Source organism: Sceloporus occidentalis, unplaced genomic scaffold, assembly GCF_023333645.1.
Source record: "Sceloporus occidentalis isolate IW3139 unplaced genomic scaffold, rSceOcc1.0.p SCAF_8, whole genome shotgun sequence".
In the NCBI taxonomy this organism is placed as follows: domain Eukaryota; kingdom Metazoa; phylum Chordata; class Lepidosauria; order Squamata; family Phrynosomatidae; genus Sceloporus; species Sceloporus occidentalis.
In genome coordinates this window covers 13,350,782-13,376,144 of record NW_028316988.1, presented here as the reverse complement: position 1 = coordinate 13,376,144, position 25,363 = coordinate 13,350,782, and the positions used below count along the sequence as shown (strand labels likewise).

The 25,363-nt window shown below is 44.6% G+C and overlaps 1 protein-coding gene across 4 annotated transcripts in view; it reads right to left on the bottom strand.

The window, feature by feature from the left end:
• Positions 1–24,920, bottom strand: part of URM1 (ubiquitin related modifier 1) — a 30,907-nt gene extending 5,987 nt beyond the window's left edge. Inside the window, exons 1-5 of one of the 4 annotated variants that reach the window (XM_089534824.1) lie at positions 24,868–24,920; positions 19,613–19,683; positions 15,159–15,240; positions 12,362–12,410; positions 415–486 (exon numbers count right to left, since the gene is read on the bottom strand). In XM_089534824.1, coding sequence (XP_089390950.1) covers positions 475–486; positions 12,362–12,410; positions 15,159–15,240; positions 19,613–19,683; positions 24,868–24,902 — 249 coding nt within the window. In that variant the 5' untranslated portion in view covers positions 24,903–24,920 and the 3' untranslated portion in view covers positions 415–474. Of the gene's footprint in view, positions 1–414; positions 487–6,016; positions 6,334–10,539; positions 11,665–12,361; positions 12,411–15,158; positions 15,241–19,612; positions 19,684–24,867 lie in introns of those variants that run through there. The other 3 variants (XM_089534821.1, XM_089534822.1, XM_089534823.1) reach the window with 3 other exon arrangements.
• Between the last annotated feature and the right edge of the window lie 443 nt (positions 24,921–25,363).

The window sequence follows — 25,363 nt, the reverse complement described above, 5'->3', positions numbered from 1 at the left end:
TGGCCTTCGCCTGAGGCTGAGAGAGTGCAGCTTGCTCAAGTGGGTTTCATGGGTGAGCTGGGAATCAAGCCCTAGTCTCCAGAGTTGTCCTCCGACACTCAAACAACTCCGCCAGGTTTCCCTAAAGGTAAAAGTAAAGGTTTCCCCTTGACAAGATTGTTTAGTTGTGTCCAGCTGTAGGTTTCCCTTGGGGTCCCCCATGTCAGAAATGGGTTGGAAGAGACCACAAGGGCCACCCAGTCCACACAACAACCACACAACCAAGTCAGAATCCAACCCACCCGAGACTATATTTCCCAAAGGCATTTAAATGAAATAAGCTAAACTCTCTGAGACGGACAGAGCCCAGAATCCTTGGCCAGTTCCACCAGGCAGCCTCCTGAAGTTGGGAAGCCTGTGGATTTGGGGTGTTGTGTTGCTGTTGTGTGTCTTTAAGAGAGAGAGAGAGTGTCCAGCACCAGGTTGCAGCTGCTGCTACAGCTTCTGCTGAGAGAGAGAGAGAGAGAGAGAGAGAGAGAGAGAGAGAGAGAGAGAGAGAGAGAGAGAGAGGAGATTCATTATGCCCTAAAACACAATGGCCATTTATCACCCGGGGTGTTATTCAAATCCAGTACCAATTGAAGCCCGTCCCCATTCTTCCTTTAACCCTCCTCTGCCACACACTTATTGTTGCGGCCCTCCACTAAAAACCCTTCCCCAGCCCTCCTCTGCCTTCAGTCGCTCTGCCTCTCCTCTGCCTTTGGTGGGCAGCCGGGGGAAAGCCCCCCAAAAAGAGAGAAGGAAGAAGAAGAAGAAAAAGAGAAGAAGACGAGAAGCAGGAAGAAGAGAGCCAGAGAGGGACGGATGGATGGATGGATGGAGAGGAAGGATGCTCTGCTCCATCTCCTGCATCCCTGGCAGCGAATGGGAAGCTGGCGGCGGCAGCGGCAGCAGCAGCAGAGGATGCTCCGATGGCTTTGGGAAGCAGCGAAGGAGTGGAGGAGGAAAGAGGGAATGAAGTAGGGAAGAAGGAGAGGAAGACTGGGGGGGGGAGAAGAAAAGGGGAGAGAGAAGAAGGAAGGAGTGAAAGAGAGAGGGGGAAAGAAGGAATGGAGAAAGAGAGAGAAATAAGGAATGAAGGAAGGGAAGAAGGACTGAAAGAGAGAGGGGGAAAAGAAGGAATGAAGGAAGGGAAGGAGTGAAAGAGAGAGGGGAGAAAGAGGAGAGGGGGAGAGAAAGGAAGGAAGGGAAGAAGGAGAGAAAGAGAAAGGAAGAAAAGAGGAGATGGGGAGAAGAAGGAAGGAAGGGAGAGAGAGGGGGGCCTGATCTCCCCCCGAGGGTCCCAACTAGAGTAGGAAACCCCCGAGGAAGGGAAACTCGACCCGGGTGTAACGGCAGTCAGGTCAGTGGGTTTACTCTAGTTGGGAACCCAAAGAGGTGAGGGATTTCGGCCTCGTCTCCTGCCTGAAAGGAGGAAGAGAAAGGGGTTTAATTTTTATTTTATTGGGGGGAGGAATAGAGTTTCAAAGGAGGGAGACCTGGGAGGCAAAGAGGTCCAGCTCCCCCAACCTCCTCCGGCCTCCTTCCCTCCCATCTTTTGGCTTTTCTACCGAGGAGGGAAGCCCTTACTCCGAGGAGCAAGGATCCGAAGCTGGGAAGCGGGCTAACAGGTGTAAACTCCGCTTTGCTGGGATTGGGCTGGGATGGGACTGGGAGGAACTGGGAAGGAGAGAGAGGCGCTTGCTTTTGCACCGGGAGCCACACTAGCAGCTCCAGGCAGAAAGGCGGCATCCGCATCATCATCATCATCATCATCATCATCATCATCATCATCATCATCATCATTTATTCGCCTTCTCTGTGTCTCAGCCCCTCTTTTCCTCTTTTCCTCCTCCTGGGCAAAGAATGTAGGGACTTCCAAAGAGTAAAGAGAAGGAGGGGAAGGGACCCTGATCCTTCTCCCTTTGCAAACTGGAGAGGAAAGAAAACCCGCGTTTCAGCTAGAAAACCTATGGCTCGATCCATCGCCCGAAAACTGCTGCCTCTGAATGGAAGGGATCCCCGCTGGGCTTCTTAAAAACAGATGGAAGACTTTTACTGTATTTATCCATTAGGATGATGATCATCATCATCATCAATAGGGTTTGCATAGGGCTTGCAAAAGTGGGGTATAAATATAATAATAATAATAATAATAATAGGGAATGGAGACTGCTTTTTTCTCTCTCTTTCTTGCAGAAGGTTTGCCAAAAAAGGGGGGTTGCAAAAGTGGGGCATAAATAAATATAATAATAATAATAATAATAATAATAATGGGGAATGGAGACTGCTTTCTCTCTCTCTTTCTCCCTCTTATGTAACCCAGAGCCCTACCTTTCAGAGGCGTGTAGGTCTGAATGCGTGTCCCAGAAACAGGTCTTTCCTTCCCTCTTAACTCGAGGCAGGTTCTCCAAATAGTTGAGAGGCGGCCTTTCTTTCCAAGATTGGATTTTAAATCTTCCTCTCTTTTGGCAATTTAAGCAAACAAGGAAGAAAACGCGCGATCGAAACGCATAGGCTCCCGAAAGGAAAAGGGAAGGGAAGAGAAAGCTTCAAATCTGGGAGAAGAGAAAATACACGAGATGGACTCTAAAAGAGATCCTTTCGTGGTCTTTATTGGGAGCCTGGTTTTGGAGATTTGATCCTACATTTTGCATGCAAAACCTTGAGAAGAAATAGGAAAGTTTGGCTGGGAGGATTCTGGAAAGAAAGGAAAAATGCCCCCCTAAAAATCAGATGCATTTGGAGAAAACAAAAACTGAATTTGGAAAGGGAAAAAGATGGACTAAGGCAGGCTTCTCTCCTTGCCAAATTGAATGAGAGAGGGATCATCATGTCCTGAGATCTTCGTCCGTTTTGGTTATGTTTTAAACGAGCAAAATAAATGTTCTTTTGAAAACAGATAAAATCCTCTGAATTTTTCCAGGCAGCTCAGGGATGGGAATCATCCAAAGGGTTTCTTTTTGCAAATCCCAAACAAAGTGGAATTATTATTATTATTATTATTATTATTATTATTATTATTATTATTACTATTTGCATCCCGCTCTTTTCCCAGAACTGGGTCAGGGCGGCTTCACAGCATTCAAAAACACCACAGTTAAAAACATAGGAAAAAAGAGTCTCTGGGAATTACTTATTTATCGGTCAATAGGAAAACGCAGCCATCCTTGTGGCAAAACCTTAGCCAGGTCTTTGGGACAAACAGGAAAAGGGAAGAAGGAAAGAAAAGAGAGGATACATTGGTTTAGGTAAAGCTTCGAAATGTGGTGCATCTCTTCCTCGCTTCTGCCATAAATCCATTCATTTTCAGTTTTGTGTCTCAGTGGGTTTTTAAAGGTTGGAGAGGATGATTCGCCTTCGAAAAATGAACAGAGGTGTTGAAAAATAAAATTATTTGGTGAATAATAATAATAGTATTTAACAATAAGGGATGTGGCAAAGGTTGAGACCAACCAAGAGCTCATGTGTGCCTTTGAAAGCTGTGTGAGTTTGCGCATGAAGTGTGTGTTGTTCTTGTTGTTGTTGTTTCCCTCCCCTTTTGCCAGAAATGCCGGGGCCAAACGTGGAGAGACGAAATCTTTGCTCCTGATTGTCCAAACGCAATTCTTGTCCAGAAAACATGCCAACCAAGAATTGTGTCTGGACATCTGTGGCCGAGCCTTCAACCCCATCGGAGAGGCCTTCCAAGGGATCCGCACAAGGAAAGCGACGGATCCAGAGGATTTCATGGCGACCGCAGAAAGGTAATCGATAACAGTTCCCCGGTTTAATTTATCTGTTTAAACCAGTCTTCTGTAATACAGGAATTTCGGAAACGGGTGTTTGTGACAATAAAACGCTCACCAATTCCTTTCTCTCCCCTTTTCTTAAGTGATCCCTATCTCTGGGCATTTAGAAAGAGGTTTTGTTGTGTGTAATTCTCTTTAAAGATGTGAATTTTTCAATAACACATCGCACAGATGCATACACAGGCCTCTGTTTTATTTTCATCTCAGTGTTTAACCCTTTCCTTCTGATTCGAAGCAGGCCGATGACAATTTGGATAAAACGTCTTATATTTTTTCCAAAGAAGCGTTTTCTTCTCCCTCGACAAGCCTAGATGCCATTAAAAAAACCCAACCTGTGCGGCTAAACAGGGAAAGAAGGAAGCCACTGGGCCTAAATTCAACCGAATTTTTTGAAGGGAAAGAAATAATGAAAGAGGTCAACATTAAAACCATTCTGATGGGAATTTCCTTTGCAAGAACATGCCGGAAAAAGACGCTGAAACTTCCCTCCTTGGACAGTTTTGCAGTATTCCCTCTGTGTGTGTAAAATGATGCAAATCGGGATGAGATTGCCTGGGATTATTTGGCTTTTAATGGGTCTTGCATTGCTGTTTGGAAAACTGTATATATAAACAGATCTAAAACACAGATCGCGCTCTCATGGCAATTAAAAATGAAGACAGATGAAGCATTTTTCCCCTTCCTTTTTTACCACCTCAAAACCACCTGCCCAGGGTCTTCCATTCCCTCCTAGGTTGGCCATGATGTAGTGCAGGGAAAGGGAATGCTTCAGTGGCGAATGGGGAGGTCTCTCTTTCTGCTTTTTTGCTAAGGAACTGAGAGAAGAAAGACCCCCCCCCCTTCCAGGCCTTTGGGCGAAGGGAGCCTTTGAACCAAGGGAGGCAGCTCTGTTTTGTAGGGGAGACGCTTTCAGACGGCAAGGTTTTACGGCCACGTTCTTCCCAGTGATGTAAGGACTCAAGATGAAGGGAGAAGGAAATTGGTGGCTGGGAAAACCGAGAGGGATTCCCCATGTGGCTTCAGTTGGGTCTGGAGAGGTTTCATCACTGGTCTTAAAACAAAAGGGGATTTAGAAAGCAAAGGAACCACATCCCTGATTTGCCATCTTCCTTGGCCTTCTAAGGAAAGGCCCTGCCAGCCTCTCTACCCTCCTGAGACCAGTTTTTCTCATCCTTTCCTAAGACTGTCTGCTTAGCAAGACATTGTTTTATTATCTCTTGGGACTCTTGGTCATCTAAATGTACGGATTTCTTTTTATTTTTGTGTCTCCTATTTCCCCCCATTCCCATGATAATGGTACTGGGGCAGAAGCACTGGCATTGGGGAGTGTGACCCATGGGGGGCTGGAAGCTTTGCTTCTGTTGAAAAAGCAGATACCAAAAAGGGTAGTAGGCCAAAGAAAACTGTTGCTTAGTGGTGATGAGGAAGGGAGAAGGAAATGTGGTTTTTAAAGGGCCAAGATTCACATGTGTGCGACATTCAAAATTGCAGTGGGTCTTCATGATCCCAAAACCCCCAATGATCATCCCATCATGCCTGACTTATCCAAGCTTCACAAATCTATGCAGAAGCAAAACCCACTGAGTCTCCTGGGACTTACTCCCAGGTAAGTAAGCACCCAGGATTGAAGCCTAAGCAAGTGCTCTATGGGATTATTGAACCCAGCTCTTCCTAAACTGGCATCCACTGGAAGTGTTGGGATCACCTGAACCATCCCCCCCCCAAACAGCACAGCTGAGAGTGGTTGGGGATGATGGGAGTCATAGTCTAACCTGCCTCAGAAAGGGATGGATAACCACCCCCTTCTTTATCCCAAAAAGTTTTCAGAAGAGTTTTGTCTTCATAAAGCATAGTGGCTGTGCACCTGTAAACCCCCCCCCCCAAAAAAAAAAGTTTTTAGCATTTAAGGACCATTTTTCAGTATCTTAGCAATGTATTTTCTTTGAAGGTTTTATCTACTCTTTCCCAAGAGGACAGGAGGGAAGATCATGTGGTTTTCCAGATGTTATGGGACTGCAGCTCCCAGCACTCCTTGCCACTGACTCTGCTGGCTAGCCCAGCAACACTTGGAGGGCTGCATGATTCCCTTCTCTGTCATATAGACACACCTAAGGCTCAGAGAGGACAAAAGGGATGATATAAAAAAATCAAACTTCAATGATGGTGCTTAAAAAATTCCCACCCAGATACCCCTATAAAATCTTAGATGCATCTTTTTCTCTGTACAAATGTCCCCACTGCCTTGGTCATAGAATAACCAACCTCAATATAATTATTCATCTTGCATTCCCTGGGTCAGCCCTTATTAAAATCCTCTGCATGCCATACAAGAATGGGGAGCATCCGTCTGTCTATCGGGTTTATATTAACAATATAACATGGTTAACATTATATTGCATAGAGCTTAAAAGCAAGAATTCTAGCAGATGCAGCTTCTCTCCCTTCAGCAGTATTCGGACAAGACAAGCTTCTCCCACCTAATTTTTTTCTTCACATCAGAAGAGGTAAAGGAATCCACCAGCACCTTGGAGGAGAAAGAGGAATGTCTGGCATAAACTTTTTTGGACATCGGGCCACTTCATCAAATACATGGAGTGATTTGGATCTTTGAATACTACTCTTTTCCCCCATTGAATATAGCACATATTGATGTATCCCATTATGGCACCACTTTAGCTGAGTAAAATTGTAGTGAAGGGATGAGAAGGATGAATACCCTTAGCTTCAAAACTGAGATCTTTTCTTGCACAGTGATAGTGGGGCTGCATGCGTGTTTGTGGTGCTGATCATGTTGGAAAAGGCCTAATCCTGCAATGTCCATGTCTGCTATTGCAATTATTTGAAACCCATGTGGCTAATGCCAGTCTCACCCAAGTACAGCTGCAGACCCAGGAGTAGCTCCACCCCAAACCCACCAAAAGCAAGAGGCTTCCTCCAACCTTACGGATGCACTACATCTAGCTGTTCCTCACAGCACGGCACATGCAGGGTCCTAGTAACTGCTCTGTTCCACTACCGCCTTGTACATTCCCCACCTCCTCACTAAATTCACAATGCAGCATTCAGTTCTGGCAAATCCTTGCCATAACAGGCAAGAACAGCTACATGCTTAGATGGCTGTTAGAAAAGCATCTCATACTCTTCCAGGTTATGCTAGCTTTCCACTTGCAGGGAGATTTGGCTCCCGTTTTTGCAAGGAAGCATTCAGAATCTTCTCCCTGTGGTTTGAAATGGTATGGTCTCCCTCAATCTGTTGCTAAATGTATCAGCTGGGGATCTAAAAGAAGAGATAGCTCTTGATTGTGAATACAAATTCATATTGTCATATGTGTTTGAGTTGATGTTGACTTATGGCAACTCTATATCTTAAGGTTTTCATGGAAGGATTTATTCAGAGGACGTTTGCCATTGCATTTCTGTATGGCTGAGAGAGCAGAACTTGCCCAAGGTGGAACATCCCTTGGTTTGAGCAGAGGTTTGAACGTTGGTCTGCCAGAGGTGTAGTCCAACGTTCAAAGCACTATGACACACTGGCTCTGTGTAAATACACACTTGGTCACCCCTCCCATATAGAAGTAGCTTTTTTCTGACATTAAAGCTGCTCTATTAGACATTTTGCTACCCAAGACAAAGAACAAAACAGTGCGTCTTCTCCATAAGCAGAAGCTGACTGGACTGCTATTTGAGTACTCCTGCACCACACCTGGAGTTAGCAGGGCAGTTTAGGGGAAATGGAAGGCCCAGTCTTATTATTAGCCTCTGTAAGGTGGTCCCCTCAGTTGGCAGGGTTTGCTATTGCTCCCACCCTTGCAGGCTTCTGGTGCTCTGGAGAGCACCCATGACTGCTCAGCATGGGTCTCCAGAGCTGGCCCCTGATGTTGACTGATGGATTTGTGTGGGTAGACACACAGGTAGTAGTACCACATCCTCTGCCTTTTCAGGATGGAGACCTGGGCATTGCTACCACAGTGTCTCAGGCCATTGGTGGAGAATGTGGTTATTGCCAGTATCACCACTGCCTTATCCTCTACCTCCTTCCAGGTTGTGTATGTGGAATACCACCACCACCAGTCTTCTTTACCATATGATGCCATTACTATGGTGTTCTCTAGGGCAAGTTCATCCTGTGATGGCCATACTTGCTTCCTGAAAAGGAGCTTGAACCACCCAGGAAGACAGACAGACCACTTAGCCATGTGACAAACACATTGCTGACCCCCATCATCTGTTGTCTTAAGGTACTGCCTTATTTTGGCTAATGGTAGGGTACAATAGCAGCAACCATTTGCTCTAAACTATCAGGGAACACAGCATGGCAATGAAGTATTTCATTTCCTGTTGCTCGTGCAAAACCTTATACAGATATTCAGGAAGGCCCTTATGTTGTACTCTTCACTACCAAAACTCATCTTTCACATAAGTTGGACCACTACCAATATTGGGCTGCTGGTATATGGGAGTTATAGTCAAACACATCTGGAAGGCAGATTGGGAGATGGTGATCACCCAGTTTAAGGGTGGGCAACTTGATGAATGTCTAGGTTGACTACAGATGATGGGAGCTGCAGTCCAACATCTGCAGAACTACAAGTCCCTGCTTCTCCATTAAGGCTTCCAGTCAGTCTTACATCCAAAGGATAGAGAGAAACACAGAGAGCTGTTCTGATAAGGAAAGAGAGAAATTTGGGCTTAAATCTTCTATCTGCTATTCCATCCATTCCTGTTTGTTTTTGTACAAAATCATGAAGGCAGGCTGTGCACTAAAAGCCAAGTGGTTTGTTCTGTTTAAACAGAAACCACTGTATTAAGACACCAGTTGCTAGAATGAATTCTGAGGGCATTGGGGGGGAAAGCACATGTTTTTTAAACACGGTACTTATGTGCTAGAAGGTACTGTTGAAAGCAAGAAATTTCTTTAGGGAAGAATCTTCCAACCAAATGTCTTGGAAGCTGGGAAATTACAAGTCTTGTTTTTACTCTTCAAAACAAAGATTCCTTCTAAGCAGCCATACTAACTTTTCAACTGTGGGAGAGGGTTGGAACACTGTAAATATTTTTCCTCTCCCAGATCAGCCTTGTGATGAATGATTTTAGAAGCAGGGACCCCAAATTCTACTCTGAAAAATGCAAACTCCATGAATAACTTTCTTCTAGAAAATTAAAGTTTAACTTGCTGTGGCCAGAACATGGAAAAGTTCCTTTTTGAACTACAAGTCCCCAAATGCCTCAACCAGTGTAGAATAGGCTGGGTTCTTCAGTTTCAGTTCGCTGCTTATTTTTACCAATTCTGTTGGAAAGTAGTCAGGTTTTTAAACTGATCATTAAAGGCTACACTGAGAAGGTTCTCACAACATAAAAAGGCAAGAGTCTGCCTTAAATTTCTGTGTGTAGGCAATAAACATCCAGGGCTTCAAACCCTGCGCTGTTAACCTTTCTTCCCTGTTGGGCGATACAATTATTGTTTCTCTGTTGGACGTATATAGTGGTTATAAAAACATAATAAAATCAGAATTGGGAGGAAAAAACTATTATAATCCTGCAGTCCATCATTGTGAATTTATTCCATTGGCTGTGCGTACAGAACACAAAGCTGAGGTCTTCAATCAGCGGTCTCTTTACAAAGAGGGAGAAGAACTCACTCTTATCTAAAGTGTTTGGTTTCACTGCCCTACCAGTAAGCCTGGTGCAGAACAAGAGGACAATCCTCTGCTCCAAAACGCGTATAATCCAAAATTCAACACAGTTGAAGGGGTTGGTGGAAGAAAACAGAAGCAAGGAAAGAATATGCATTCAGTTCAGCTCCCTGTTCTTAGGATCAAAAACAACCACACAGAAGTAGCCACACAATCCATAAGTCAAAACAAAATTCAAATCTTTATAGAAACCTTTATTAGACTCACTCAAGTGTGGCACACGTGGCATCTATCTGGAAAGGAGCTGGGCTGGAATGTTACACTTAAGTTAGATAGGTTTAGAAGAAGAGACAGACCGAGGAGTTGGACCAAAAGATTGAAAGAAAAGATGGGTTTTGAGAAGGTGACCTGAGGGGTTGGCAGGAAATCATTGAGACATAAGGCCAATATGGCTAAACCTATACCAACATATAGTCATACTACATACTACATCCTTCTCTATCCAGATGTGTTGGATGACAACTCCTATCCTCCCCTTCTGGCACAGCCAACAGTCAGATGTGATGGAAGATCATGGAAAACATATGAAGGATGTCAAGTTGGAGTCTGAATTGGTGTGTCTGTGTATATGGGTCTCTTTTACTGCCTTCTTCAAACAAAAAATACATACCTCTGGCTCCTAAGCATTTCCCCTTTGTTTTCAACATGATCTCACAGCCATGATCTCATAGACTACCTTGAAAGCCCACAGTTAAAACAAGAAGAACAACCCACTGACCTACACAGTCCAGATCACAATGTTTTAGAGAAGTGGCAACATGATCTAAAATTGTTCACATGGCACTCTGTCACTGTCTAAGCTGTTTTTATTGTCCTGTTGTTGAGCACCACACCCATCCTACTAAATAGGATGTGATAAATCCCATTTTATGTGTGTCAAGCCAAGACTAACATTGGTTCAATTCCAAACCACATGAGCTCCTGGCTGAACCCGAATCTAAGTCTCTAGGCTTCCACCTAGTTTAAAAGATTGAAGATGGATGGTTTATCATCCCGACTTGTTAAGAACAGAACAAACCAAGATTCAGATGCAACACTAAGGAAACCATGACTGGTTTATTCATCTGCTCTAGCTAGCAGGAAGACCAACACAGCTTATTCATGTTAATTCAGGATTTTCCTAACTCATTATTCTGTTTGAATATTGCCATTTTATCACAACACACCAAACAGTGGAGGTATGGGGAACCTGGGCCACAGATCCCATCATTCCTTGGTTCTGGACACTCACTAGGGCTGATGGGAGCTGTGGTCCAGCGACATCCAGAGGGCCGCATGTTCCTCGATCCTGGTGCTGATCTTGTGATTTTAAAAGCAATACATTAAACACAGACATGCGGCAAAGAAAGAAATATGACCAGGCACTGTCTCTAAAAGATGCTTAAAAATCAGAAATATATATTTAAAGTGGCAAGGGAATGAACTTTCCATGGTTGCAAGTCCAGTGTCATCATTTTCAAGTTGGTCTGCTTTTCAAGAGCCACACTACTGAAATCCATGCCTGGCAGCCAAAGTACAGATGAGCTGATAACAGCAAAGGCAGACAACTGCAGTCCTTTTCTTGGCAGGGACTGGAAAAAGGCTGTTCCCTGATCCAAGGACTGGATGAGAAGAGGTGAAGGAATATCCCCGTTCTTTGATCTCAGTCCCATTGGCAGGGAGCACAGAGAAAGAGTGAAAAAACAAGAGCGGGTAAAGACACTCATTGGGTGCAAGTCAGCCAGCAAAGCCTAAAGAGCTTTGCTCTGATGCTCAGCTGCATCCCAGCCGCAGTTGTGCCCCACATTCTAAAGAGCTCACTTTCAGTCATTTGTTTGAGGGTGTGAGTCTCCGGGAGCAAAGAAGAGGGTGATCTGATGCCGAAATCATTCCAATCTCCCGTCCAGGACAAAGGGTCGAGAGCCAAGGCGGAGGGTGGGAGGAGCTGGGCGTCAAAAGAGCAGGCGGGAGGAAGAAAGGACCTAATGAGGAACCAGATCTGGTTTGACACATCTTGGACAAAGACAGAAAGAGAGACCCAGGAAGGTTCTTTCCCAGCTCGGCATTTCTGTTGTGTTTAGTGTCCTTTTTTTGTGTGTGGCTTCTCTGGCAATCTAACCACCATGTAAGGTGGAGATGAAAACCACATTATCTTGGTCTTGGAGTTGATAGTCCAGCTCCCCCTGATGAAAAGAAGGAAAAGGAGAGAGAGAAAGAGAGGATGTGATTTCTCTGTTTTCATAGGTAGTCACAGTAAAGTCAGTTCTCCAAATTCCAGCCTTTATGTGATCAAAACAGCTCAGAAGAGAGAGGTTTGTTAACAAGATTTTTCCCCCCCTGAGGGTTGCAAAATGTCTTTTGGAGGGAAACACAAGAGGGACCTCAAAAACAGTCAAGAAAGACCAGAGCTTGGAGAAGTTACTCTTTTGGATTACAGTTTCTAGAAATCCCCCACAATACATGATCACGGGGGATATCTGGCAGTCCAAAAGAGCAATTTTCCAAGCTCTGAGGAGCATATCAAGTGGACATACTGGGGCTGAGGTCTTCTGGCAGTCATAGTCCTTGCTTTATAACTTACTTTGAGGAGTCCTTGACATATTATAAACCAAGTGACCAACTAGGGATGCTGGGAGTTATAGCACAACATATTTATGATCACCAAGCTAGAGAAGGTTGGTCAACACCATCTTCCTCCATTGTCTCCCCACAACCAGTCAGTTTTGCATCATTTACCTCCTTCCCTTCCATTTCGCTCCACCCAAAAAATATCTGGGGAAGCAGTTATTCAAGCTAATTTCAGAAGAGAAATGCACAGTATAGTTGGTAAAAGAGAGCTACAAAAATAAGCAAACACAAAATGGTAGAAGACATACGAACCATCAGCTCCCAGTCAGAGTCATTGATAAGGACCAAGATTCCTGGCCGCCTGCAAGGAAAGAGAGGAGCTATTAGATGGACAGGGAGTCAGCACAGTGTATCAGTTTGAGTGCTGAACTAAGATTGGGAAACCAGGGTCTGAATCTCCCCTTAGTCATGGAAACCCACTGGGTGACCTCTGGCAAGTTACACATTCTCATCCTCACAAGAAAGCATTGATAGCCTCCTCTGAATAAATATAGCCAAGAAAGTGTTGTCATAAATCAGAGTCAGCTTGAAGGCACATAACAACAGCGGATAGGATCTCAATTCCAAACTTTCTCTTAATAAATCCTGCCATGAAAACCCAAGGAGAGGGTTGCCACAAATCAAAGTCAACCTGATGGCACACAACAATAACAAGCTGAACAGGATGGTAGGTTGTGGAAGGTACCACAGATAGGACAGGCTGGTTGCTACCCAGCTCCTGGCTGAAACTCTCCTGTGATGAAGAGTCCATTCCGACCCTGTGGACCTTTCATCCTATTGCCATCAACTTGAACTCTCCAGATGTGTCTCCTAAAGCTCAGCCATCATTAATCCTTTAACTTAAGCTCATCAGATCCAGTGCTGCCTTGTCTGGCAGTAAAGAATAGCTCTTCACCCTCTTCTGTGTGACAACTTTCCAGATATTGTGGGACTGCAGCTCCCATATGCCACAACCAATAGTGATGAATGCTAAGAGCTGCAGTCTCATAACATCTGGTATTCCCATCCCTGATTCTAGGCAGCACCTGTACCAGGACACAGTACCGCAGAGATGTTCTGGATAGCCTGGAATCAAGTGAAACTATTCCTGCTACAAAGCTCGTGAACTTTGAAACAACAGCAGCTTACAATCATATTCACCATTTTTGCTGCGCCTCACACAGCTGACTCATGTTCAGCTTGTTATCAAGTACAAATCTCAAGAAGTGACTGCTTCAGACCCCACAGCAGAGACTGATTTCACAGACCACACCAGTGGCTCACACTGCATCTTTCCAGCAATTCCATCACACCAATATAAAGACTAAAAAAGGTTCCCCCAGCCTTGTGCAACTTCAGAGATTGGGGGTTACTAAAATCTGTGTTCAGTTCCAGCTTTCACACTTGGCACAATCCCAGAATGCACACAGCTTGTACAACACAACAAAATGTCGCAACGAGGAGGTGCTGCAGTGGAGGTTTCTGGGTGCTGCGTTCCATTCCCTCACCTCCTGGTCTACAGTTTCCCACCCAGAAAAACCTAAAACTAAAAGCCAGTCAGCCAGCATTCTCTGGCTACTGAGAACACTTAGTTTTTCTTCCAGTTTTTTCTTCACCCTACTAGTAAACATGTCTTGTCCTTTTACAAACCGTGGGGTTTCCTCAAGATTTCCCATACCTCCCCCTTGTATTGATGGGTGGCTTGGGCTGCATAAAAGCTACCACACTCTCACATGAATACTGTCTCGTGCAGGGAAAGAGAGAGGCTCTCTTTGCAAGATGGCTCTGGGTCTAGCGCTATCGGCTTCTCAAAATAATCTAGCTCAGCCTCTGTAACTGAAATCCATGCCCTGCAGATGAAGCACATGCAAGTTGATGCGGCTACAGGCAGCAACTGCAGACCCTGTGGCTGAGTGGCAGTAAGCATCCAGGATCAACCCCAAGCCTTTGGATCAGAGACAAGGGGATTCCCCCGCTTTGATTCCTGGCAGAGCCCTGGAAATGATGTTCCCGCTGCCGTGGGGGGTGGCTGGTGGGGGGACCTGGTTGGCGTACACTCCTCTGGCTCACAAACACACACACAGGGTGATGACGAACGCGCAACGCCCCCTCCCTAACGCCACCCCCACCTCACCGCAGAGGAGGGCTCTGTGCTTTTGAAAGATTAAAGTTGGGGGTTTTTTTAAAGGAAAGGTGGAATGAGGAGAAATACCAAGAGGGCTGTGCAACTCTGACTGTTCTCCAAACAGCTGACTCCGTCTGAAGGCTGGCTGCATTAAGACAGCAAGGAGAACTGTGGGACACAGAAGAAGCCATGTTCTACCAAGGATAGATAGGAGGTGGGTGGATCGGGGTTTAAGGAATTATGCACCACGGGGCTGGCTGGGTTTTTCCTTCCCTCTGCAGCCCCAGCTATATATTTTGTTTGTCTGCCAGTCAAAAAGCTGCAAGATTGTCTGATTTTAACTGTGCATGAATAAAAAAAAGACAGGGAAAAGGGATAAGAGAGCAAACTCTGGTCCTGCAAACATGTCTGCTTTTTTTAGCCTTGGTTTCACTGGACAGAGGAACAAGGAAGCTAGACACAGCACATCTCTCTCTCTCTCTCTCTCAAAAAAGCCAAAACAGACTCACCAGTGTAACTACCACATTAAATGAGAAAAATGATTGCAAACTGCAAAATATACACACAAACATGCAGGGTGTGAGGAAGAGAGAGAGAGAGAGAGAGAGAGAGAGAGAGAGAGATATCCTCTGAGTTCATGTACCATGAGAGGGAGAGATTCTTTCTTTCTCATTGAATACAGGCAGTTACCCAATGAAATTCAGTAGCAGCAGATCCAAGGCAGTTTGTGGTGAGGTTTTACAATGCTTGCATAGGGTTTGATGAAACTACCATTGGATTCAATGGAACCTAGCTCTGAACAGAAATCCTCAGTAGTTACTCTTTGTCCACCCAGATAGGACCAGCCCCAGTCAACATGCAGAATTGAGCAAATGAGCCAAAGGTTATTGTCTTCAGGGTCTGTTTACTTCCTTCCCACAATATCTGGGCAAGTGTTATACCCACACAGATTCTCCTTGTACAAACAACTCCGGTCTCTCTTTCAATAGGTTCTCTTTAATCCACACCAGCAAGTTCCGAATATCCCCTGAAAGAAAGAAAAAAGCAAACAAGAGAAAGGCTTCAGGTGTTTTTTTAAATTTTAGAGCCTACATTTATAGTTATATACTCTTTGGGGCTGTAAGTGCTATACGTCTGGGTTCTATAAGTCTGCCTCCCAAAATGGAAATCATAAAGAAGTATAGGCTGGTGAAAGAAAAATAAATTCCTGGATGAATTTTGAAAGAAGCTTTCAGATGATCTCCAACAGAAGGTTGAAAATATTTGTCTCTACTTATGCAAGGCTTACTTGACCTCTATTTGTTGTTGTTGTTGTTAATGTTATTATTATTAATTATTTCACATACACATACAGTCATACCTTGGTATCTGAGGGGGATCTGTTCCAGAACCCCCCACGGATACAAAAAAACATGGGACATTAAGTCCTGGTATACCTAATAGTGGCACAACGTGTACGCAGCTGCTAGTGTGGCTGTGTGCACGCACCACTATTGGCGACTACAGGGCTTGCCGTTCACGGATGCTTAAATCCACGGATAGCAAACTATATTGTCAGTTTTGACTTGGCTGAAATATGTTGAACTGCTCTTCCTTTTTTGTGGTGTAGGAACTTATCCTGATTCCTTGCATGATATTTCTGCCTCTGGTACCAAAAGTTCTGTTAAAGACATAAAGCCCATCATCAATCAACCCAGCTTACATGCTACTGCTTTAGTGGTGTGGAGACCAGATGAGAGAGCTGCCTTAGGTCTCATACTGGGAGAAAGGTGGGATATAAATAAAATAACAAGACAGCCGTCTTGAAGTTGGAGCAGGTGCAAGGGGGACAGAGCAACCAAGAGAGGTAATTCCAAAAAGAATAAAGAAAAGGACCCAACCACCAGGAGACACCTCAAGATGGAAAGACAGATGCCATCATAAATAAAGATGTTGAGCTTGGTCACTAAGGCGCTGGCACAGCAACATCAGGGAGGGGGTCAACTCTTGAACTGTTGGTGGACACCTTCCCCATGGGCTGCTGCTCACCCCCCACTTTGACCTTGCTCTCCCTTCCCCCTCCACCCCCCCACCCCAGAGGAGGAGATCATTTATCATACTGACCATGGCGCAACTCCAATTTGCTGAGGTCACTAACTGCGGCCAAGCATCACCCCGCCTACATTCTCAGCCGCTGGCCCGTAGTCATGACAAAGCATCCCCTCCCCAGCCGCTTTTGCTGAGCCTCTTCATTTATCCCCCAGCCCACCCCTTTGCAAGAATGGGGAGAGCATTTGTAACCTTCCCTTGACTGATAGATGACTTACTCTTCAAATCATGGGGGGGGGGGACTGGAGGGGGCAAGGATAGAAGGATGGGAAGGTCTCACTCATGCCTCCAAATTCCCAACAGGGTGAAGACCCAGGTTATGGAAGGCTCACCAATAATAATAATAATAATAATAATAAAGGATAATTTTGGAATAATCCCAGTTCTCCTCTGTATGTCGGCTTGGTTCCCAGGACAAATGCAACATACCTGGCTGGCAGAGATAGAAGGTTCCTTATACTGTCTGATTATTTATCTATCTAACCAGTACTGTCTACTCTGACTTCCAGCAGCTATCCAGGGTTTCAGGAGGAAAAGAGTCTTCCCATCCTTTTAGTTCAGGGGTGTCTAATTGTGGGGTGGGCCAATTTTCACCCTTCTTCCCCTTCCCAGTAGCCTGCGTTCGAAGTGACATCAATTTTCTGCTGGGGGCTTGGAGGCTCTGGGGATGACAATCGCTGCACTTGTGTCTAGGTTGTGCTTGACTTGGCAGGAATTTAAATTAAGACCCAGGAGGTACTTTAAGAGCCACAGATGTGTGAGTCAGGGCCACTCACACCTAGTTTAGGTAGAGATACAAGGATCCAACCTGAGAACCTACTGTTTCCAACAAAATCAACAGCAAAGAGGCCAAGGGTAAGACCAGGGAGGTGTATGATTGTGTGTGTAAAGAGATATGTGTATGTGTGTGAAGAGCAGAGATAGGGTGGTGGTGGAAGTAAGGCTGTGAACTCAGGTCCAAACACAACATACGGCATGCTCGGTTCACCCCTGGGAAGGGAAAAATGGTCAACCCCCACCAACAAGCGAGGTTTGGCATCTGTCACATTTATGGAAATGGCACATGCATGTTATGGTAATGAGGAGCAATCCTCTGGGACATGATATATTTCATATCTGCCTCCCTTTCTCCTCTATCCCCCACCCTGGAAGAGCCCAAGCAAAGATGCAAAGCCAACGGCAGAACCCTGGGAGGACAAAGCCCTTGCAGTGTCCAGAAGGACCACCAGCCCAGAACGTGGAAATTCACTCACGGCAGACAATATTCCCTAACCTTGGGGAGGGACAACAAAGCACAACAATAATATGTTTGGCAAAACAAAAGAACCACGTCTTCCTTACTTAGTGGAGTAAAAAACAGCATTTATTAAATACTTTAAAAATATTATTTGAAGGCTAATTTTATATTACTTAAGCCATTTGGTTATAGATAATTGGAAACCACTCACCAAAACCCTCTCAATTATGTGCAAATATACAAGCTACCCTCCAACTTTTTGCATTCTCCAAAATACTGTCTTTTCGCTCCATTTTCTTTTTCTTGAAAATGGTGCCAGAAAGTGATGCAGTATCACTTTGGTCTCCATTTTAAAGAACAGAGGCAAAACAAGGTATTTTAGTGCCCTGCCAGAGTGGGGCAGCAACTGGAAACTTGGCCCCTGGGCTATACACAGCTACCTACCCTGACACAGAGCCAGCAAGTATTCAACCAGTGTTTACGCTTTCATGAGACCAATCCTGGGTGCAGATCTTAACTTCCTAAGAATCTCAGGCTTTGTTTCTTCTTCACTTCAAGTTTCTAGGGCTGTAATTTTATATTCATTTATCTGGTAGGAAAAGCTAATGGGACTTATTTCTAAGTAGACATGCATAGGGCTGCATGAAACAAAAGAGAGGATCCATAGTTCTTTTTCCTATTTAATCCTGGGCCCTTTCCTACTACTACAATTCTAGCACTATGGTTCCATTTTAACTGCCAAGGCAACATCCTACAGAATCCTGGGATTTGTAGTTTGGTTAGGCACTAACACTTTCTGTCTGAAAACACTCCCTCCCTATACTGCAAATCCCAGGATTCCATAGGATTTTGCCATGGCAGGTAAAGTGAAATCGTAGCACTATAACTGTTTGTGTGAAAGGACCCACTGTGAAGTAGGCAAGGCTGAGAGAAGAGCGACTGGTCCAAAGTAATCCATCTGATTTTGGAACTCAGAATCTGGATCTACCCAAGTCCTATCCCCCCAAAACCCAGACAACTTAATCTTGAAGTGCTGGAGTTAAGTGCTGTTTAGGAATTATTGATTTAAATAATATTTTACTTGATTTGGAGGTACGGAAGGGGATTCTTCCAATCTTGTTTGTTCTGCGGTTAGGTGTTCCAGTCTTAAGAAGCAGCTCTGCAACAGCCAGCCCCAAAGTTGTGAGACTCGTGGTGAACCCAAAAGTGCTCAAAATACCCCCCACCTGACCACCACAGTGTCACCAAACTTCTCTCAGCTTCTGACTTGAAAGGCAAAATTTGGCAGGGGGCAGAGAGAAAGACCAGTGAGACCATTGGCAAGGGAGGGGGGAGCGGTGGTGGAAGAGATTTACAAGTGAAAGGGGTTAAGAATGGAGCAGTTTGTGGGATAAAGAGTCCGCAGAAGGGGCTTTACAGATGTGTGGAGGGACAGAGAGGGGGGAGGCTCATTGTTTAATTAAGCAGAAAGTGGCTCTTTTGAAAAGCAATTTTGCACAGGAGCCGGGAGGAGGGAAGGGAGAGCTCAGTAAACAGTCCCTGCCAGGGAGGGCAGGAGAGGAGAAAGGAACAGCTGGCACCATGAACCGTGTGAACCAAATGCTGCTGCTGCTGTTGCTGCTGAGGGGTTTAAAGGGCTGCGGACGGACCTCCTGCGCCCTCCCTCTCCATCCATCCATCCTTACCCTGGCAACCTTTCTACCACCAACTTTGGAGCAATGGGATCATCATAACCAGAAATAGCATCAAGAGACAGAAATGGTTATCCTTATATAGGTAGAACAAATGGCTAAATCTGGGAACAGGAAGCGACTCAGCCTTCCTTGCTAGTAACAGTTGTTCTTACGGCTATTTCTTCATTAATGTCCCTTCGTTTCCCCCAATACTTGGACTCCAGGTGGCTTACAAACACTAAAACAAATGTGATCAAAAGCACCTACAAAAACATAAAAATGCTTGCTAAAATGGCATCTAATTGTCTAGGGAATAAAACCCATTTATGATCCCCTTTTTTGTTCAACGATGCCACACGTTGCCCTCTTTTCGCAAGAACAATCATCCTCCAAATACTCACAAGGTTCAGGCTGGCTGGGCAGAGTCACCTGATGCTTTTTGATCCCATCGAACAGGAGTTCTGCTCCACCTCTGAAAGGCAAGACCAAACAGACACATACATGAAGCATCATCCCACAAGAGAATTCATAGAAACACTAATATTTTAATTCTGGGAATACAGTAAAAAGTTCCACTGAGATCAGTTCTTTACCTTGGAGGGATACGAGGTCCTCTAGATGCCACAGGACCACAACTCCCTCAGCCCTATCCAGCATAGCCAAGGGTCAGGGATGATGGGAGTTGCAGTCCAACACAGAGCCTGAACTGCTACTTTTTAGAAGTAATTCCTTTCTTTTATTGAGTACAGTGACTGAAGAAGTAACCGGTATAATGTTAGAAAAGCAACTTATTGTTTTGATCACTGCATCGGGGGCCCAGTGAGGAGAAAAATGATTTAAAAATACTTTTAATACATAAACCAATGAACCCATTAACAGTTCAGGCCTGGCTGACCATCATCTAAAGATACGCAGATGTACTCAGAACTTGGAAAAAATACTTTTTGGGACTACAGCTCCCAGAATCCCCCAGCCAGCATAGCAAGGAGGTGACATTCAAGCATTGCATTCCAGGGGTATGAGCCTCAAAATAGGGTTCAACTATGACTTTGTTGGTGCCTGGGCTTTTGGCATCAATATTTCCTTGGCAATCACTACATTAGGCATGGGAGTGAATATCGAAATATATCAGTGCAGAAATATTAACCCAAGGCCTAGTCCTTTTCAAATCCGGTTACGTGAGGCAAGTGTTTTGGCCGTACTCTGGGGAAGGGGACAACGGCGTCTTTGTAACGCAGCCTCCAATGCTAACTACTTCTACCCAGTTACTGTCCCCAAAGATTGCTCTGTTGGGGCTGCCCTGCTCACAGAAAACACTGTTATCTGAAAACTGAAGTCGCAGTTATTAATTTGAGACAGATCTGGAGATTCATGTAGGAGAACAAACCCTAGCCATGTCAGGAGAGAGGCCCCTTTCTGCCTGCTGTGAAAACAAGCCCATACTTTGTGCTTCCCAGAGATCCTGCGATGGTAGATAAGGTCCTTTCTGTAACACGCTGAGCTGGGGGGAAACTCAGCTGCAATGCTAATGCATAGAGCAACCATTTAAGCATTTCCAAGAAAAGAGATGGTAGCGGGGAAGGGGGAGGAGAGGACCAAACATGCGCTGCTTTGCTGAGTCTCAGTAGCTACCCAGTTATCACTAAGAGGTAGCGCTAAATCCACCTTCCCTGACTGGGTGCCCTCTAGAACTGTTGGACTGCCATGCCCATGGCTCCCAGTCCTCGTGGCTGTTGGGGACTATAATCCCCAAGAGGCAAAGACTTTCTTGTTTAAACAGGCCTTCAACCTTGGATGAGCCAAGGTGGAGTGATGTGCAGCTGGGTGCGCTCTTGTTTGTTTTATCTGTTTAAATTGCTTTCATTTTTAATGTTTCCAAAATACTGTTTTCATGGAATGTCTGCTTTAATGCTATTTTAAAACATCTGCACCCATAGTGTTTATTTTTGTTAAAATGTACTGTGTATTGTAAGCTGTTTTGAGTCCTATTCCGGGGGAAAGTAGGATATAAATCAAATAAATAAGTTATCCAACACATCTGGAGGGAAGGGGAAAGCTATGTTAGGCAACTGTAGGACAGATGGAGGATGGGTTTAAATAGAAGACAGCCTGATGAGGTTTTCAAAAAAGGCTTCAACCAGAACAAGCTGGAAATTTGGGTTATTCATATATTACCTCACAACTACATGTCTGTAGAGCTGGGTATGAAGTAAAAACAGGGTGACAGTTAAATAATCAAAACGTATCTTCTAAGTATAGGGTGAGGAACCCTAAGACAAAAAAAAAAAGTGATAATGAAGATTTAATGGAAGGTGGGCAACCTGTGTCTCACTATAGGCAATAGCAGGGGATCATGTGAGCTACCGTTCAAAAACTACATGATGGGTAACAAGTTGGCCACTGTATACTTAGTGGAAAGACGTCTTTTGGCCCTGGGCTGGACCAAGGGAAAAGCAGATAGGGGCATGTTGCTCTCTCTCTCACTCTCCATATAGACGTCCATAAGTGCAGAGATCCATAGTCTCACTCTCTCCCACACGAACAATAATGTTTTCATTACTAGATTTCAATAATAAAATTTCCCCCCCAAAAAAGACTTTGGAAGGCACCTTTGAATGCTAAAGCTAGGTATTTGGGGGGAAAGTTCAGTCATGACGCACACAAAAAATAGCACTGCATGTTCTTAAAGCCATATTTTATTATTCTGGTATTGACTACGAAATAAAACCAGTTCTTAGGACAAGGGCTGGCTCTTTTTGGGTAAGAATTTTACACAAGGCCTGAGCTTTCCTAGTCTCACAATCTCCTTCCTGAACAGCATTTGCTTTAAGCATTGCCAATTCTTGGACGGAAAGAAAGACTTCTCAGTAGACTATAACTGATTGAGACCATCTTAATGTGACAATCTCTTTTTCTTTCATCCTGGCTTGTGACATGTTCATATAAACACCAATGTCCCAATTTCATATCCATTCATTAACTCTGAAGCTTTATCTTCTTCCGGGTCTTTAAAGTATCTTTGGAGGCATCACAGAAAACCTGACTTAGTTCCCAATTGCTTTGCACCCCTGTCTAGCCTCACTGAACTGGATAAGAAGCAATAAACATTATATATGCAAGAAATGCTATCATTAAATCTTAAAATGACAGGCCACTCACCACAAGAACACCAAACTCTAAAGAAAGAGGGAGCAAAGGGCAGTTGCTTTGGAGCTTTGCCATCCTACGATATGGAAGCATTACAGACCAGGTAGTTTTCTTTGCACACATTTAGGGCAGAGGTTGGCAAAGAGTGGTCTTCTAGATATTTCTGGTCAACAATTCTCCTCAATCCTAGGTTGCAGTACAATAACATCTGGAGTTATTTAGGCTCAGTGTGGTGTAGTAGCTTGGGTGCTGGACAAGGACTCTGGAGACCAGAGTTCAAATCCCCGTTCAGCCATGGAAACCCACTGGGTAACTCTAGATAAGTCACACTCTCTCAGCTTTGGAAAGAGGCACTGGCAAAAACTCTTCTGAAGAAATCTCGCCAAGAAAACCCTGTGATAGGCTTGCCTTAGAGTTGTCATAAATCAGAAATAACTTGAAGGCACACAACCACAACAAACAGCTGGAGTGCGACAGTTGCCAAGGCTCAGATGATCAGTAAGGTATTGAGAGTGACAGAATGGAACAGAAACAACCTTGCCTCTCCCCAACTTTAAATGCAATGGAAGCAAGCGATCCACTCTGTTGTTGGTGGCGGTTTTGTTGTGTGCCTTCAAGCAGTTTCAGACTTATGGCGCAACCCTAAGGCAACCCTATCATGGGGTTTTCTTGACACCTCTTTTATAAATCCATGAGACTCTTTAGAAAACATGTAAAGAAATTCCTTCTCTCATGGGACGACTTACCTATTAGAAACTGACAGGAGGGAGATGGCAAAGAGAAAAACCAGGGAAGGGGGTGAAATAGGCAAGTATTTCGTATTAGAAATACAGAAGAACTTTCTATCGAGCGCCCTTCAAATAGTGTTTTTTCCTCAGTCTCTTGGAACGGTTATGGGAGGCATAGGGCAATGTTTTATTATACACACACACACACACACACACACACACACACAATACTCTGTCAGCCTCAGGGGAAATGTAATGGCAAACCCCCTCAGAACAAATGTTGCCAAGAAAACCTCAGGACAGAGTTGCCATAAGTCAGAAATGACCTGAAGGCACACAATGACACCAACTATAAATGTCCAAGTTTAAAACATGAGGACCAGCCTGGGAGAGTGGTTTGGGTGCTGGGCTGACTCTGGAGACCAGGGTTTGAATCACCGCTCGGCCATGAAAACCAACTGGGTGACCTTGGGCAAGCCACACTCTCTCAGCCTCAGAGAAAGGCGATGGCAAACCTCCTCTGAAGGAATCTTGCCAAGAAAACCCCATGATAGGTGTCAAGAAAACCCGCCTTAGGGTCACCATGAGCCAGAAATGACTTGCAGGCAAGGAAATCCCATTACATCCCCAGTCAGCCATGGAAACCCATTCGACTTGGGCAAGAAGTCACACTCTCTCAGCCTCAGGGAAAGGCGACAGCAAACCTCCTCCAAACAAACCTTGCCAAAAAACCAACCCTCCCGCTCAGTGATGCAGATCATCCTTTGGTCGCCTGTGTCTAAGAAGGGCCAACTGTAGTTTGATTATTGTATTTTAGATAAGGGATAAGGGAGGGAATTTTAGTCTGAGTGTATTATGTGTTTGTTATGTAATTTAAATGAAAAAAATCATCATCATCATCATCATTATTAATATAAAATATGTTTTATTCTTTTGCTAACTTTCTGTTTTAATACTGTAATAATTTAATCCTTTTTAATTTAATGAACTTAAAAAATGTTTTTTTTAATGTTTTTAATGCCGTGAAAGAGCGGGATACAAATAAATATAATGAATAATAATTATTATTATAATTATAGGGTTGCCTTAAGTCAGAAATGCCTTGAAGGCAAGGAAATCCCATTATATCTCCACTCAGCCATTGAAACCCACTGGGCTCTTGGGCGAGTCACACTCTCTCAGCCTCAGAGGAAGGCAAACGGTAACAAATCCTGCCAAGGAAACCTGAAACAGGGTCGCCATAAGTCAGAAAAGGCTTGATATTTGTGGATTTGATTATTCACGGATTTGATCAATATGTTCTCTCTAGGAATCTCTAGGTCCTCCAGTGCAACTCTATGGCCAACCTTAACCAAGGGTTGCCCTGAAAGACCTAGAGATTCCTAGAGAGGCCAGTCTGCTAGGCATTTGACGCTCCTCCAGTGCAACTCTATGGTCAATGCCTGGCAGACGCTGACCATAGAGTTGCCCTGGAGGACCTAGAGATTCCTAGAGAAGTGTCCTCCTCTCAGGTAAAAGCATGGGGTTTTCCCATTTCCACAGCGGGGTCTTGTGCCCCTAACATTAGCGAAGATGGAGGGACGATGTACAATTCAAAATACCCCTCAAAGAAGCCTCCCAGCTTCGCCTTGAGCCCCCATTTCCCCCCATTTTCTCCCCTTTTAGGCTCCCAAACTGCCCCCAAAGGAGCCCTCCGCCCCACAGCCGCCCCTTCCTCCATTGAAAGCCCCTTCCCCGAATTAAAACTCCCCACATTTTGGTTTAAATGGCGCCTTTCTCACCCAAACTCCAGCTGAAGCGACACGGGCGCCGCCATTTTGACTGAGGGCACGGCTCTGCCCACACCGGAAGTGCCCTCCTTTCAACTTCCGGGTGGGGTGAGGCCGCGTTGCCTGGCAACGCTTACAAAGCCGTGTTGGGCCTACTGTGCAGCTCGAAGCCTTTGTGTAGATTTAGCCTTTAGGCACAGGCTCTCAGCCTCAAAAGCTCAAGTCAAAACAAAACAAAAACCCCATGATTATGTTAATATAATAATAATAATAATAATAAAATAGAGTTGGCTTAAGTGGAAAACGAGTTCAAAGACACAAGCTTGGCATGATCCGCACTGTAGAAATAATCCAGTTTGAAACTATGGAATCCTGGGATTTGTAGTTTGTTCTGCCACCAAAGCTCTGTAGGTAAACATCTCACAAAACTAAAAATACCCAGAATTCCATTGCATTGAGCCATGACAGTTAAACTGGGGTCAAACTGGATTATTTCTGCATTGCAGAT